The sequence below is a fragment of the Labeo rohita genome, chromosome 2 (assembly GCF_022985175.1).
Source record: "Labeo rohita strain BAU-BD-2019 chromosome 2, IGBB_LRoh.1.0, whole genome shotgun sequence".
Lineage (NCBI taxonomy): Eukaryota > Metazoa > Chordata > Actinopteri > Cypriniformes > Cyprinidae > Labeo > Labeo rohita.
Window position 1 is genome coordinate 28,914,439 of NC_066870.1, and position 18,313 is coordinate 28,932,751.

The 18,313-nt window shown below is 33.8% G+C and overlaps 1 protein-coding gene across 1 annotated transcript in view; it reads left to right on the forward strand.

The window, feature by feature from the left end:
• The window catches only part of epha4b (eph receptor A4b), a 151,700-nt gene that overhangs the window by 98,536 nt on the left and 34,851 nt on the right, over positions 1 to 18,313 (forward strand). Inside the window, 2 exon segments of the mRNA XM_051134295.1 lie at positions 18,050 to 18,092; positions 18,094 to 18,118. Coding sequence (XP_050990252.1) covers positions 18,050 to 18,092; positions 18,094 to 18,118 — 68 coding nt within the window.

Sequence of the window (18,313 nt, forward strand, 5' to 3'; positions counted from 1 at the left end):
GAGCCTTCTACATAGTCTATTAAGAGCTCAAGCACACAAAAAAAGCTTGCCACAATGCACCAGCAGATATAATTATGAATGTGTCAGGGAAAAACAGTAAGGAGTCTGCATTAACATTTTAATAATTTAATGATAAACTAGCACTTCTTTGTTTTTGGCTTAAGAGAAGTCGGCGACAATGACTCGTCATCTCTGCAACAGTGAGTGCGTCTGTATGCTTGTTTCATATCGATTACATAATCTGACAATTTTTTTTTTCTTTTGTATTGGTTCATTTAAAAGTAGAAAGCGCATCCTGCTTTCATTATTTTACAAAAGCACAAAGTTTTGTTGTTATTCTGAGTCTCTACAGATTCGAAAGATGTATTACTTTTATCTATATGACCAAAAATGAGGGAGTATTTTAAGTGTAAGTGACCGCACCGGCACCTCCATCACTAGTCGGTTATTCGACTATTGGGGGCAGCCCTAGTTTTCAGCATTTTCAACATAAACCAATCATTAATGATCATGGACTGTGTGACTTTGCCACTTTCTCTGGATTTTTTTTTTTCTGTGACTAAGCGACTAATAAAATTTTGGTCAACCAAGCCTCTTCTCGTCGACTAGTGGTTAGTCGACTATTAGTGGGCAGCCCTAGTTTTCAACATTTTCAAACATTGGAACCAGTAGTACTCAACACTGATTACTGTCAGACTTCTCAAAATCTCTTGAATTAAGATTATAATAATTAAAATTTACTTTGAGGTTGTTCAGGGGTTAAATACAGATTTAAAATCATAACAAGAAATAGTAATTATTAGTACAAGAAATATTCAGACATAACCCACTTTGTAATCATGAACATTTTCGTAAGTAACTGTAATTTAATTACACTTTTTTTCTCAGTAACTGTGACAGTTTACATTTGTTTTGTAATTAAATTACATAACACCATTACATGTAACTAGTTACTCCACAACACTGCACATGACCAGCTGAATAATGCGTAGTAGTCCTATTGTTTACATATTTTATATACATATTGTATACATAATTTATTTCAGTATTTCCTGATTGCTGGACATGCTGCTAAAAATCTTTTTACATCTTTTCAAATCTGAGCAGGACTTGCTTGTTTATTTTTAATATAAAACGTTCTATTTTTGGCAAATGTAAAAGCCTTTTCACACCAAAAGCCTCAGGCTTTGAGAAAAGTACATACAGTAGACTGCAGAAGAAAAAAATATTAACTCTTCAGAAAGAAAAAAAGGAAAACAAATATTAGATTATCTTGAGTAATTTTTGCTTATTAGTATGGTTGAATTGGATCATCGAAGTTCGGCAGCAAAGACATCGGTTAATAAAATGGTATTAAATGCAAAAAGGATATTTGTATTACTTAACATATTTCATTATTGCAGGTTTGCGTCATATCCTGAGTTGAATTTCACTGGTTTTGTTCATTTTGAGGAATACTGAATCTGTTTTTTGTGAGTGAGATGAATTATTGCATGTTCACATATATTCTAGAACTAACATCTTACTCCTGATTTCTCTTACCATGGGGACTGAAGAGCTTTCAATCAATAAATGGGGGGAAAAGTAACTGGCGTTACTTATTTGACAAAAGTAACTCAGATATTTTCTTCAACACTGCTTGTTTTAGAGAAAGCAAATTGGGATTTTAATTTCTAGAGCTGCCATATTGTGCATCGTGATTTTTCCATTCATTTTCCCCCTCCTTATATTGTCTCTAGTGCACCTTTAGGAGGTTTAAACACTGTTGTTTAAACCCCCTCTTCCACCTTTTTCAGATATAGTCTGTCACGACGGTGGAAATAATTTGAGATTCTACAAGAGATCATTCACTTATCTCCTTGATGATGCTAGCATGGCACAGATGGATTTGTCTCTGTAATGAAAGATGAAGTGCACAGGAAGATTTTCAAGCCGATCTAATCAGACAGAAGCAGCAGCTCTTTGTCAATGAGATGTTATCTTCGAAGCATCTGCTACAGGCCTTGGGTTATTCTTAAAACTTAATGATGACAGGAAAGTGTGCTTCATACGCTCACTCACTCTTGTGCGAGTAGAACGTTTCTTCCAAGAACCTGAAGCTGAGAGCACTTCATGCTCTCAAACATGTTTTCGATAATTTTCATCTTCCCATTATCTGTCGAACAGGTTGTTACGCTGCCATGTTCATAATGGGTTTCTGCATAAAATGTTCAGTTTTACCTCAAGTGTGCTTTTGTATGGTAACATCGAAGTGACGTCTTTGATTGGCCAAATGGCACCAATTTAACAATTTACCATTTGGCTCTTTGTTTTTCTGCTCTGGTACAAATGCATCTGTGCTGCTAGCAGACTCACCAAAGCATCTCTCCCTGCCTGAAATTGTAGCACAACAGACATAATGACGTTTTGGAGCCAAAACTGCTTGTAAACTGAAGAGCTGTCCCATTATAAAGGTTGGAATGGTGAACACAGAGCTTCGGTTTCCAAGTCTATAGCCGGCGGGTTCTTCTCAATGCTGTCTCATTTACACACGTGTGCAAATACATATACGCACATGCTTCTCACGTTTATCCAGAGGTGTAATGGTTCCCCCATTCTCTTAACGTGATGGACTGGCCTCTCTCCGCAATATACTCGCTGTGTGTAAAAGCTCTCTTTGGCAGCGCTGCTGCGACTATAATTGTTTCTATAGGATGGACGGCACTATAGCTCAGTTCATTTTGAGCGGTGCGATTTGAGTAGCGACTGAAATATCGCGCAGTCAGCATAAAAGAGAAGTAAACACTGAGATAATGAAAGCAAAGCAAGCTGCCGCCTGTCAAGCACAATTATACAGGAAGGGAATCTTAGACCTCTTGCGAGGAAAGAGGTGACAGGCCTGTTTGTGTGGTTGGAGCTTTAAGTCTTCAGGGAGGGAGTGTAAATTTCTATGTACTGTAGGACTTTCCTCAGAAAACTTTGCTGAGACCAACATAAGACAGTGGGTTATGGCATTGGAAATATGATATATGGTTATGATTGCTCTCAGAGCTAACAACAATACCACTACTACTACTAATAATAATAATTATACAGTAATATTTTTTATTAATTGAATTTTTAATAGCATTATTATTGTGCATAAAGAAAATGATATTAATTGAAAGAAAATTGTATTATATTATATTATATTAATTATATTATATTATATTGTTGTTATAGAGAAACAATCTAAAAAATAAAATAGAATTAAAATAGAATTATGTCTTATGAAAATCTATTCTATTCTATTATATCATGTTATATTATATTATAATATATTAATGTGTTGTTTTACAGATTAATATAGTGCTTTATATATATATATATATATATATATATATAAAGCAACAACAACAGTAAAAATAGCATTATTATTATGCTTAATGAATTATTATATAATAATAATGCATGATATATAATTAAAATATAATGATTATTATTATTATTATACAGTTTTAAATATAATTATTATCTTTTGAAAAATGAAAAATATATTATATTATATTATATTATATTATATTATATTATTTTTGTTATACAGATTTATACAGTGCTTTTTTTTGTTTTTCAATTTGCCATTAAAAATATAACAATAATAATATACAATAATATTTATATTATTTAAAAATAGCATTATTATTATGCTTAATGAAAATATTATTATTATTATTGTTATTCATAATAAGAATAATAATTCTATAATAATGCTTATTTCTAAAAAATATGGCATTATATATTATTATTATTATACAGTTTTATGTATAGTGGTTCATATTTGTAATATTATGGAAATATTCATAATAAATATAATACAAATATAATTATTATGCTTCATAAAAAATTGTATTATATTATATTATATTATATTATATTATATTATATTATATTATATTATATTATATTATATTATATTATATTTATTATATTATTTTTTTTTCAATTTGCCATTAGAAATATAACAATAATAATATACAATAATATTTATATTATTTTAAAAAAATAGCATTATTGTTATGCTTAATGAAAATATTATTATTATTATTCTTAATAATTAGAATAATAATTCTACCATAATTTTTATTTCTAAAAATTATAGCATTATATTATGTTTTATGAAAAAATTATTATTATTATTATTATTGTTATGCTAAATATGATCAAAAGCACTATATAAATCTGTATAACAACATTGTTATTATTATTTATGATAATAATAAAAATAATAGTAATAATAATATTTATTTTAATTAAGAATTAACTATTTTAACGATTGTTTTCACAGTTAACTGAATAAATAACCTTTCACGATTGGTATCCTTGGTATTTATTATTTCTAGTTAAAAGTCAGCCAAAATGAACTTGCTATCGCGCTTAGTCTAATTAATGCCGTCGTTTTTCACCAAAACAAAGGCATGCACTTTATTTCCTTTCATTTTCTTTGGGCCGATTAGCAAATGAGAGTTTTATTACATGCGTGGCCCCTGCATAGATTAGGGCAACACTAGTCATCATGTCAGAGGTCAGGCTCCTTAATTAATTGGATTCTGACTGCTGTACTGAATCAAACTAATAAAAAGCGGCTCTCAAAAATAGGATCATTATCACTGCAATTTTCTCTCCTGCATTCTCAATTACTGTAATGAATCGTTAACAAATGAGATGTTTCTCCACACCTATCAGAAACGCATCCCGGAATTTAGCACATATCTCAGTTTAATCTCTTCACTTCACTAATAATGACTTTGGCTGGAGTAAATCTTTTTTTAAAATAGCAAGCGCAGGCCTTGGACATTTGCCAGGTCTCCTCCAACAGAGAATGGAGCCAAGAGAAAGTAGCTTATAGAAATGAGGGATCAAGAGACAAGGGACGAGCGTTTTGTTTCGCATTCATTCTGGCTATCTGTTATTGCTTGATAATGTAATGACCATACGGTGCAACGCTGACGGCTCCTGTGAGCCGGAGCCATGGGTGTCGCTGATTGCCATTAATCTGAAGAGCCACTCCGCGTGATGAAAGCGTCGGGGAGGCATTTCTCTGTCCGTCTCCATCCTATTAGCACTGTGGCAAACACACCGAATGATTAGAAATCGTCTGATCTTTGAAAAAAGCCTGTCGTTTATGCTAATCAGCCCTGCTGACAGCCTCTGCAGGCCAAAACGCTCCCTTACCAAAAATATGAAGAGCTGGAGAGCCTCTCCGTGCATCCCTTTGTCAATTTTTCGAGACTAATTTTGTACAGACACTACTGTGTAGTGTTGTTGTAACTTCTCTTTTGTTCTGCGTTGTGTGTGGCATAGATGTTGTGAAGCCCAGAAACAAATCTGATCCCTATTTCGCTTCCTCTCTGACAGTAGCGAACAAAGGGTTCAGAACAAAGTGCTGTCATTTGGTGAATTTCTTCATTACCGAATGTTGACAAGATCATTTGCGTAATTTTCTTTTTTGTTCATCAGTAATAGAGGTCTCTCAAAAAGCATTTACTTTGATACTGACTTCAAACATGGACGCTGCTGTCTAATCTGAATTATACCGAAAGCGCTTCGCTTCAGATGTTAACACCGTATGAATGCAACTTATTATGCAGCAATCTTCCAAATAAAAGTTCTTTAGTGTTCTTCACAGTACCTAAGGTTCAACTCTTCTTATCAAGCATTATTTTTGATTGTACGTTTGAGTTATATGGGCTGTATTGATCTTTAGAGATTAAAAAAGTAATTGATGTGAGATTCTAGGTTCTTTAGATCAGCATGTATCACCAGTATTCCCCCAAAACACAAAATTCTATTATCGTTTACTCACCCTTATGTCATTCCAAACCTGTATGGCTTACTTTCTTCTCTGAAAGACAAAAGAGATTTTGAAAAGTGTGTAAGTATGTGTGTTTTCCATTCAGTGAAAGTGAGTGGTATCCAGGGTACGGGTGTGCGATGCATATTGTCTATGATAATATAGTAATTGTTATTTAAACGATGTGCGATTTGACATTATCGAGCAATCAAAAACACATATAGAGTTCATGCTTTCACTGTTTGATTTAGTCTATTAAAATACATTTAGAATTCCCCCAAAATTTAAGATACGGGGGCAAATATTATCTCATAATTAATATCACACAAAGAGTACAGTTTTTTTCTCCAAATATCAGCATGATTGCAAATATGATACTGATTTTATAAAACAGTCCAATAAATAAAAAGTTAATATAAATTGACATACATTGTAGACACAAGTTCCTATTTTTGCTCTATTTTGTCAATGATAATTTTTAAACAAAGCCACAGCAGAACTGTTTTGCATCTCTGAGCAACACACAATGGTGTTTCTTTGCTAAATCAATCAGCTGTTCGAACGAATCAGTTGAATGAATGACTTCGATACTGAATTAATCAGCTGTTTGAACGAATCGGTTGAATGAATGACTCAATGACCACCTCCTGGTGATTTTAGATTTATATTTAAAGTAAATTTTTTCCCTAAAATGATTTCAAATATCACTATTGAATATAATAGCAGCACGACAACATGCTCAGCAGCATATCGTCTAAATATCATTATCTGCAAAATTCCAGAAAATATTGAGATATCAATTTTTTTTGTCAATATCGCACACCCCTAATCCAGGGTTGCTATGGACCCCAGTGACTTTAAATGTATTGCTGAAACATTCTTCAAAATATCATATTTTGTGTTTTGCAGAGGAAAGTAAGTCATACAGGTTTGGAATGGCATGAGGGTGACTACGTAATGGCACAAGTAGTGAGCAACTAATGACAGAATTTTTATTTTTGGTTAAACTACCTCTTTGCCACCATGCCGATTTAAAGAACCTGAAATGTTACATTAAGGACTTCTTAAATCTCTAAATATAACAACATATAACTCAATGCATTGAAAAACTTGTGCTTTATGTGAGGAGTTATGAGAGGAGTTGAATCTAAGATGCTTCAAAGAACCATTTGTAACCCTGGACCACTAAACCAGTCATAAGGGTCAATTTTTTTAAATTGAGATTTATACATAAAATACATATAAATCTACATTTATACACATAAATAAGCTTTCCATTGATGTGTGGTTTGTAAGGATATGATCATATTTGGCTAAGATACAACTGTTTGAAAATCTGAAATCTGAGGGTGCAAAAAATCAAAATATTGAGAAAATCACCTGTACAGTTATCCAAATGAAGTTCTTAGCAATGCATATTACCAATCAAAAATTAAGTTTTGATATATTTCTACAGTAGGAAATTTACGAAATATCTTAATGGAACATGATCTTTACTTAATATCCTAATTATTATTGGCATTTAAAAAAAAACGATAATTTTGACCCATACCATATATTTTTGACTATTGCTACAAAAATACCTGTGCTAAGACTGGATTTGTGGTCCAGGGTCACATTTACAAACCTTTATTTTGAAGCAATTCACAGTACACTTTCATTGTTCCTCTTAAACCCTCCACCCTCCCAGCTCCACCTGTATAGATCTGCTATGAGTTATTAGATATGGTACTTGTGCAGCAGCAGTATGTCTTAAATACTCACAGCACTGTATGCATTGGCAGTAGCAAAGTCCTGTACTGAAATAGAGAAATCTACAGAAATCTACAACAGCAGGAATTATTCAGATTTATTCCACCAAGACCAAATACAGTAACATTGTCATATCTATTGCCATGCTAAAATCTTTCAAGAGTTGTCATGATAGAACTAGTTTAAGCACCAGAACTTTATGATTTCTTCTTTATTGGCATATGGGTCTTCTTGAAGCACCTTTCACATCCAACCTTTCCATTTCACAAAATGTTCTTTATAGTGGGAATGGTTCTTTAGATTTTTGAAACAACCAAATATTGTTCTTCAATGGCACTGCTGCGAGAACTCCCTTTTGGAACTTATATTTAACAGAATAAGAAGTTCCTTGTGGAACTTAAAGTTCTTCTACAGTGTCAGGCTGTAAAAATTTTAGTTCAAATGAATATCTTGTATGAGAGTGTTCAAGAAGTATTTATAAGTAGAATAATTCCCTAAAATTGCAAAAACCTTTTTAGAGTTATAAGCTGCGAACCTGAAAAGGTCACATTGACTCCTACGCTTCTTTAGTCCCACCGTTAATAAAAAGTAAAATCCACATATCAGCTTGACCGTAGCTGTTTTGTGTCGTCAGCATGGGCGGTTATCTCAAGGTCACATGCTTATTGTCAAATGAAAGGCTAAGGTTGGTCACCTCCCGTTTTAATGCTGTGGAAAACACAGGGTAATCAAACAAGCAATTAAGCATTATGGGAGGAAATAACTTCATGCTGTGCCCTTTGCAGGCTCCTTTCAGGTTTTACAGCTCTTCCCCAGGCCAGACGTGCGCCAAACAGGAAGTCAACATTTAAGACCGCCTGCCATTCATCACTCTGAGATGAGGGGAATGTTTTAAAGGTGGAACAGAGCAGTAGAGAAGGTCAGCGTAGAGGTCAGACGTGTGTATTTTGCACAAGCCTGTGATAAACATCCATGCTCGTTTGAATATAAGTCAAGGTTAAAAAGGAAGTTTTAATTTCAGGTTTATAATAAACTGACTGCTATTTCAAAGGGTCATCACTTTGACCAAACAGTCACTGATTACTCTTAAGCGAAAGGCTTACTTGATGCCAACTCTTGCTCCTGTTTCTAAGGCGGTCCACTTTGTGTTTGTAAAATGAGATGCCGGATGAATTAAACCAGATGAGGTGATCGTAATTCAACACACTGCCGGAGCGCGAGGGTAAGGGCAGCGGCAGTCATGGGAATATCTGAACCATTTTTTTCACCTAATTGCGAGTCAGTTAGAAACAGTTGGCAAGGACATGTGGCTAGGGAGGCTTTAATGGAGATGAATGGAATGCCAGGAGGATAGAGGAGAACCCTGACCCGTCCTCCTATTTCTGTAGTCCGCTCGCGCCAAACCGTCTAGATCGACTGATCTGAATATCAAGAAAGCCTGCTTGTCATATGAAATATGTTTCATTATACAGCTTGTTTGTCGTTGTTTGTCCAAAGTTTGAATTTCTAGAAGGTTCGTTCAAGGTTGAGAAGTTCCTTTGTGTCTTTCCAGGCTTTGAACTTCCATTAGATTCACATTTCAATTTGAGACTGTTTGGTTTCAAAGCCTCCGTATTTACTCAGTTTAAAGGTATCCAACTTTCTTCTGAAGGCGTCTCGGCGTAAAAAAACCCATCCGTCCGAGCTCACGCCGAGGAGAAAGTTCCCTTGCGTTTGATCACGCCGCCGTCTTTTGTCTGGCCGGCGTTCTTGATCCTAAAGAAATTCTGTTTTGGAGAGAGCCGTTATTCACACCGGGCACCTCGCAGAGATGGGGGAATCAAAAAGCGCCTTAGTCAGCGCGGTGCTCGGGGCAGAGGCTGATGGGAATGGGCTCTACAGCTCTAGGGTTCCTGTTACAGCAGATCACTTTCTCCCCAAGTCTCATTTCAATAGCGTTAGTATGCTGCAGCCCAACTGAGCGCTCCGAGCAGAAAGCACACTGTCAGCACAATCATCAGCCCCTGCTCCGACTCAAACCCTCAAAGAGTGTCAAGACGTAGATGGGAAAATATAGCGAGAGAGATGAAGGGAGAGGGGAAACGATGGAGATGGAAGTTCCAAAAAAGTGAAAAGGTCAGAACAGAGAGTGGGAAAGAATTAAAATAACTGAAGCATTGTGCGACAAGCATAAAATGGCAAACGGAATCAAAAGTTTTTGAACAGTAAGATTTTTGATGTTTTTTTAAAGAATTCTCCTCTCCTCACCAAGCCTACATTTTTTTTTATCTAAAATACAGCAAAAGCAGTTATATTGTGAAATATTTCAGAATGTAATTTATTCCTGTTAAATCTTCAGCATCATTACTCCAGTCACATGATCCTTCAGAAATCATTCTAATATGCTGATTTGCTGTTTAAGAAACATTTATTATTATTGTTATTATTAGTATTACCATCATCATCATCATCATCATCAATATTTAAAACAGTTGAGTACATTTTTTTCAGGACTCTTTGATGAATAGAAAGATCCAAAGATCAGCATTTTTCTGAATTTAAAAAAGAGTCACTATTTTTTTTATAGAATTTTGTAGAAATTAATGTTTTTTTTTTAGCAAGGATGCATTAAAATGATCAAAAGTGTTGATAAAGACATTTGTAATGTTACAAAAGATTTCTATTTCAGATAAATGCTGTTCTTCCGAACTTTCTGTTCATCAAAGAAACCTGAAAAAATTCTTCTCAGCTCTTTTCAACGTAATAATAATAATAAATGCTTTTTGAGCAGCAAATCAGAATATTACAATGATTTCTGAAGGATCATGTGACTGGAGTAATAATGCTAAAATTCAGCTTCAAAATCACATGAATAAATTACATTTTAAATTACATTCAAATAGAAAACTATTTCAACATTTGACTGTTTTTCCTGTGCTTTGGATCAAACAAAAATGTAGGCTTGGTGAGCAGAAGAGACTTTAAAACATTAAAAATCTTACTGTTCAAAAACTTTTAACTGATCTTTAATGAATAAAAGATTCAAAAGAACAGTTTATTTGAAATAGAAGTATTTTGTTATTTAAATTATCTTTTCTAATAAATTCTAATGTAAAATTGTAAATATTGTCATATTTAAGCAATTTAATTCATTCTTGCTGAATAAAAGTATTAAAATCAGTTGACCTCAAACTATAATGTATGTTTAATAATACTATAAGTTGGCAATGTAAAACCTCAGTTTTTCTATATTAATAAAACTATTTGAATCTAAATAAGAGTGTTAAATAATTAGCCCAAAAATAGAATTCTGTCATTATTTAGTTATTTACTCAAGGTTATTTTATGCAAACATTTAGGATTTTCTTTCTTCATAATTTTTTTAAATGTTTTCTGTTTAGTAAAAGTGATTACAGGTTAGGTGCAGTCAAGCTCCATAATGACCACAAAAATTAAAAATAAAATAAAATAAAATAATAAAATAAAAAATTCTACTACGAATAGTCATATTGTGGGTCGTACAGTAGGTTGCCTGTACAACTAGTTGTTGGGAAGGTTACTTTGGACATGTAATAGGTTACAGATTACAAGTTACCCTATATAAAATGTAATAAGTAGTGTAACTATTTCTGTTACTTTATTAAAGTAATGTAACTGATGATATTTGATTATATTTTGATTACTTTTAATCAACTTTTAATAATTTTGCAACATTTAAATCAGTAGTACTCAGCAGTTTTTTTCTCTGAGATTCTGAGGTTAAATGCAGATTTAAAATCATAACAAAATCATCTGTTCATCACACAAAGCTATAGAATGGCTTCAGAAGACTAATTTGAATGGACTGCTCTTATTATACTTTCATGATGCATTTTGGCAAAAGAGTGACCAGGATATTGTTTAAAAATTCAAATCTTGGAAGAAAGTAAGTGAATGACAAGAAGGTGAATAAATGTGATTATGACAGAATTTGCATTTTAGGTGAACTATTCTTTATAGAAGCAACCGTATATGGTCTAAAGCTGCCGTGAAGAACGGCGCTCATGTGACAGCATATTAGACCAGGAAGGTAAATTGATATGTAAATTAAGTGTGCGACTCAGAGAACGAGGAAATATGAACCTGAAATGTGCTAGACCTTCACATAGAGCGGGAACAGCTTTTTTTCTCTCGTCAGCAAAGTACAATAGCAGACCCTGGTGTGCCGAACATCTCATATCTGTCTCCTCTGTGTGGCGGAATGTTCCGGAGAAAGCGAGCGAGAGTGCATTAGGCAGCACAAAGTGATTTGTCCTCATGGTGTTCAGGCCGTACTGAAAGAGCAGAGGCCTTGCTGAACAAAAGCAAGCAGCGCACGCTCATTTATTGGAGGAACACTAGAAGATTGGAGTCGTTCATCAGGATGATGCTCGCTGCTTTGTTCTTCAAGGAGAGACATTTTGTCAATATAAGATGCTTTTTTTCTCATTAGATTTCTGAGAGGCCTGTCAGCCATACAGACATACAGTGAGAACAGCTTCATAAGATTTGTGGTCCTCAATATCCGCATACACGCACTATGTAATGGGAATGTATGCTAGCTATTATATATAGAATGTGCACGTTTTCATTTCAAAGCTGGAACTGATTGCAGAAAGAGTTTTATTGTACAAAAAGAATCAGATTATTAAAACATGACACTAACACTGGCTTTCTACAAATAGTCGGTGTAACAGGAGGATGCCTGTACAACTAGTTGCTAACATTTAACTTTTTCTTAGAAAAGTAAAAAATAACTAAGCAATAGTTGATCTTAATAGTTAGAATAATCTGTTATGCGTTTGTTTGTTAGTTTGTTTACTCATTTGTTCACTCATTCTGTCTATCTGTCATTCGTTAGTTCGTTCATCTATCTATCTATCTTTCTATCGTTCTTTGTTAGGTTCTATCTATCATTCTATCTGTCGTTCTGTCTGTCTGTCTGTCTATCATTATATCTATCCATCCATCCATCCATCCATCATTATCGTTCTGTCTATCTAGCTATCTATCTATCGTTGTTTGTATGGTTCTATCTTTCATTTGTTCAATCTATCATTTTATCTACCATTTGCTCTATCTGTATCTATCTATCTATCTATCTATCTATCTATCTATCTATCTATCTATCTATCTATCTGTCTATCGCGTTTGTTTGTTTACTGGTTTGTTTGCTCATTTGTCCTAACATTTGTTCTATCTATCCTTCTATCTGTCGTTCTGTCTATCTATTGTTCGATCTATCATTCTATCTATCTATATTTCTGTCTCTCTGTCTGTCGGTCTGTCTATCTACCATACATTTGTTTGTTTGTTTGTTTATTCACTCGTTTATTCGCACTATCATTTGTTTGCACTATCATTTGTTCTATCTATCTATCTATCTATCTATCTATCTATCTATCTATCTATCTATCTGTCGTTCTATCGTTCTATCTATCTATCTTGTTTGTTTATTCAGTCGTTTGTTTGCCCTATCATTTGTTCTGTCTATCTATCTATCTATCTATCTATCTATCTATCTATCTATCTATCTATCTATCTATCTATCTATCGTTCGATCTGTCTGTCTGTCTATCATTCTATCTATCCATCCATCCATCATCATCGATCTATCTATCTATCTATCTATCTATCTATCTATCTATCTATCTATCTATCTATCTATCTATCACGTTTGTTTGTTTACTGGTTTGTTTGCTCGTTTGTCCTAACATTTGTTCTATCTATCCTTCTATCTATCTAAATTTCTGTCTCTCTGTCTGTCTATCTACCATACATTTGTTTGTTTATTCACTCGTTTGTTCGCACTATCATTTGTCCGCACTATCATTTGTTTGCACTATCATTTGTTCTATCTATCTATCTATCGTTCTATCTATCGTTCTTTGTTAGGTTCTGTCTATTGTTCTACTTATTGTTCTATCCGTCTGTCTGTCTATCATTCTATCTATCCATCCATCCATCATCATCGTTCTATCTATCTATCTATCTATCTATCTATCTATCTATCTATCTATCTATCTATCACATTTGTTTGTTTACTGGTTTGTTTGCTCGTTTGTCCTAACATTTGTTCTATCTATCCTTCTATCTGTCGTTGTCTATCTATTGTTCGATCTATCGTTCTATCTATCTAAATTTCTGTCTCTCTGTCTATCTACCATACATTTGTTTGTTTGTTTGTTTATTCACTCGTTTGTTCGCACTATCATTTGTCCGCACTATCATTTGTTTGCACTATCATTTGTTCTATCTATCTATCTATCGTCGTTCTTTGTTAGGTTCTGTCTATCGTTCTATCTATCGTTCTATCTGTCTGTCTGTCATTCTATCTATCCATCCATCCATCCATCCATCCATCCATCCATCTATCATCATCATCTATCTATCTATCTATCTATCTATCTATCTATCACGTTTGTTTGTTTACTGGTTTGTTTGCTCGTTTGTCCTAACATTTGTTCTGTCTATCCTTCTATCTGCCGTTCTGTCTATCTATTGTTCGATCTATCGTTTTATCTATCTAAATTTCTGTCTCTCTGTCTGTCTGTCTGTCTGTCTATCTATCTATCTTGTTTGTTTGTTTGTTTATTCAGTCGTTTGTTCGCCCTATCATTTGTTCTATCTATCTATCTATCTATCTATCGTTCTATCTATCGTTCGATCTGTCGTTCGATCTATCGTTCTGTGTATATATATATCTATATATCAGACAGATAGACATCTGTCTGTCTATCAATCTATCATGTTTGTTTGTCTGTTTGTTTGTTTGTTTGTTTACTCGTATGGTCACTCGTTTGTCCTACCATTTGTTATATCCATCTTTTGTTCTATCTACAGGTATCTATAGTGTCTATTGTTCATTTTATCATTTGTTCTATCTATCTAGTGTTTGTTCTGCTCATTTTGTTGTTTTTTCTTTTGCTTGTTCTTTCTATCTATCCAGCAATCGTTCTAGCATTTTTTTTCGGACCATTGCACTATATTGTTCTATAGTTATGTCCTTCTAATTATCATTTTATCAGTTTTTATCAGTTGTCTATTGCTGTTTCGTTCTGTCTATCGATCTATCATTCTACCTGTTTTGTCCATGCATGTAATAGTAGGGCTTTTAACTTTTTTCAAAACACAAGACTGAAACATGACTAACAATGCCATCTGACACATTAACAAACCTTCAGAAAGTGAGATGTTAGAGTGCTGCAAATGTAATTGTGCTTTTAAGCATCTCTATAAATGAATGATGTTATTGGATTCAGCCCTAACAAAACATTAGAAAAAACTAATGCAAAATCATTGTCACAATGCGCGCACACACAGAGTATTTTGGTGTGCACTTGTGTCACTTTCCTGACAGCATAGCTGAGTGCTGTCATAATAAACAGCTGGTTATATTTGCTGATATGTTCCCATTTGTCAGATTGCGTTCGAGAAAGAACATAAATTTAAGATTTTAATGAATGGCTTGTTTTCTAGTTTTGATGACCTTCAGCCATTCATCTTGTTATATGCCACATTTGTCTGACTCGTTTTTTCTTCATTCTCCTTGACATCAATGACAAGATGAATCGAGGTTTCCACAGTCACACACACACATGCGCGGGGGGGATCCATCCGTCCGGCCAATTAGTGGCGTTTACATGATGACAAGCTTGTGTTTGATTCAGCCAAATAAAATCAGCATCAAACTGAAGTGATGGAGCATGATGAACATTGGCAATCAGCTCCACTATGTGGTGTACACACACATGTGTGTGTGAGTGAGTGAGGTGCGCTTGCCAAAGACAGAATCATTCTCACTTTTCTCTGCCACGCAATCATAGCTCCAGCCTGCCAACTCGCCATGGCTGGGCTCCTGTGACCCTGGCATGGGCGGCCCCTCTCCTCATCATTACTGCCAAATTAAAAGCCAGAAGCCTCCAGCTCATCTGTCTCCCTGCTGCCGACTCTTATCACGAGCTCGGCCGCTCCCTCGCCGTGCCGAACGGAGAGCACGCTTATTACGGACGCTTTGGAACTCACCCCAAACCAATTATAATCAAAAGATGATTTTAAAATGTACTAGTCCTTGATTGTAATGAGAGAGTTCTACATTTTCTTCTCAGATTAGCTGTCGTGAGTGATTCTTACTTTGAGACAAATTACCGAGGGGAGTTTAGGCACAGGAACCGGGGAAGAGAAGAACCTGAAGAAGGGAAATGTAATTCCCTCATAGCTTCTCTCATTAAAGCGTAATGCTGTTTGCAAGGGAGCATGAAAGATTAGGCAGTTACATGTGGGAAGCTGCAGAGGCTGATTCGGTTCAAGAAGATCTTCAGTTAAGCATCCTCGTGACCTGCTCTAAAGTGCGAAGGTAAAGAAATGGGTTTCTAACCAGACTCAGGTCGGTTCAGGCAGGTCGGTTCATTCGGCATCCATCTTGGTAACACCTCAAATTCGTTTGTTCTTTCAGTCATGCGAGTATTGCTAATTGAATAGAGAAAGATTTTTATATTGTCTCTGACGCGTGGCACCAGGGCTGAACATTTACTAATAATGCTATGTTGAAGTATTTTATTTTATTTTTTATTTTATTTTATTTTATATTTTTTTGTATTTTCTTGTATTTATTTGTTTGTTTATTCAACTTAATTTTGACTGTTTATTTTATGCTATTCTTTCTTTCTTTCTTTCATTAGGGCACTGAGGCTGAACATTTAAGTGCTAAAAACATTTAAATGCTTTAAATGCGAATTTATATGCTTTAAAAACAAATAATGCTATGTTAAATGGTTTTATTTTTGTTTATTTATTTTATTTTATCACCTTCATTTCTGACAGCTTGTATTTGTTTGTTTATTCAGCTTAATTCTGAAGGTTTATTTTATGCTATTATTTTTATTACTGGGACTTTTTATGTATTCATTAATTAATTATTTAATTAATTAATTTATTTATTTTGATGGCACTATTTATTCATTTATTCATTTGTTCAGTTTTTTAATTTATTCAAGTTTTTGACAGTTCATTTTATTATTTTAATTACTGCCATCTTGTTTTTGTTTATTTATTTGTTTGTTCAACGTTTTATTGAATGGTTTTATTCAGTTATCAGCACATTTTATTTATTTGTTTATTTGGCACTGTTTATTTATTCATTTGTTCAACTTTTTTATTTATTTTTAATTGAGAGTTTATTTTATTATTTTAATTGCTGTCACTTTATAATAGTAATTGTATTATTGGCACATTTTTTGTTAGTTTGTTTATTTATTTATTTATTTTACTGGCACTGTTTATTTATTAATTTGTTCATTCAACTTTTTGATTTATTAAAAATTTTGACAGTTTATTTTATCATTTTAATTACTGTCACCTTGTTTTGTTAATTTTGTTTGTATATTTGTTTGTTCAATTTTATGTTGAATGTTGTTTTATTATTTTGATTACTGGCACATTTTGTTTATTTTTTATTTTATTTTATTTATTTACTGACACTATTTATTTGTTCGTTCATTTAGCTTTTTGATCTTATTAAACATTTCAGACGGTTTATTTTATTAATTTTATTACTGTTTTATTACTTATTTATTTATTTATTTGTTTGCTCAACTTTATGTTGAATGTTATTTATTTATTCACTCACTCATTCATTCATTCATTCATTTATTTGTTTATTTTCTTACTACATCAGCCCTGTAACAACTCAACCGCCCAACCCATCTTTATTTTTATTCTATATTAAATATCAACTTCTTTCGTTCACAGTGGTATTGAGCTTTAGTTTAGTGTCATATTTAGTCTTCCATCACAGACACAAAGACAAATATGGATTGGATGAGAAAGTGAACTTGTTCAATTTAAATGTGAAACAGCTATTATTTAATTTCATTAAATGAAATGCCTTTAGGAGACACGCTTCGGGGTTCTTTAATGCGTAAACTGCAAATGCATTTAGTTGACAAATGACTGTGAGGGGGGCTGTTGTTTTGCAGTGATGTTTAGAATGTTGCTAAGCCTCTAGGAGCTTTTATGCTGGGTGTGTTGCACTATATTGCTGCAGGCGAAGGCAGACGGTTTCTGAATCGTACCCACGGAGACCCAGAACACCAGTGGGTATTTTTAGACATTCCAGCGTGCCCTCGGAGACTAACTCACAGATGTGCTAGTACGCTCAACACACACACACACTCATACACATGCAAAGACTAACTTTTATCAGGGCATACACTTCCTCAAACTCTCATTTGAACATTTTTATTCATCTTTTAGGTGGCATACTCATTCATACGTGTTCAGACTCAATTAAGGCTGTATATATGGAGTGGAAAAGAGTGATTGATGTTACAGCTGAGTCTAATATATGGAGAGAACTTCATGTCTTCAGCAGCATGGAAATAATCATAATCTTTTCCTTAGGCTCATGCAGTCCTGAACGGCAACTTTATGGCTGGTTTATAAAAATATACATTTTTATAGGTGATGTTTTTATCTTTTTATGCGTTTCAGACATTGTGGCTACATTAAAGCGAAGCAAGATCCAGATGAAGAAAAAAATGCAGTTTCAGAACGGGAGAGGTACGGTGGCCAAAATAGCATACACAAAACACTCATACATAATGGATAGTCAAAACAAACGGTTGTTTTTAGAGGTAACATAAATGTAAAAGGTCTCTCTTCCAGTCTGAGCAGTGAGAGTGCGATATAAATCAAAAAGCCTCATGCTCAACCTCAACATAGAGTTTATCTTTTCCAACTTTTGTAGGAGGCCGT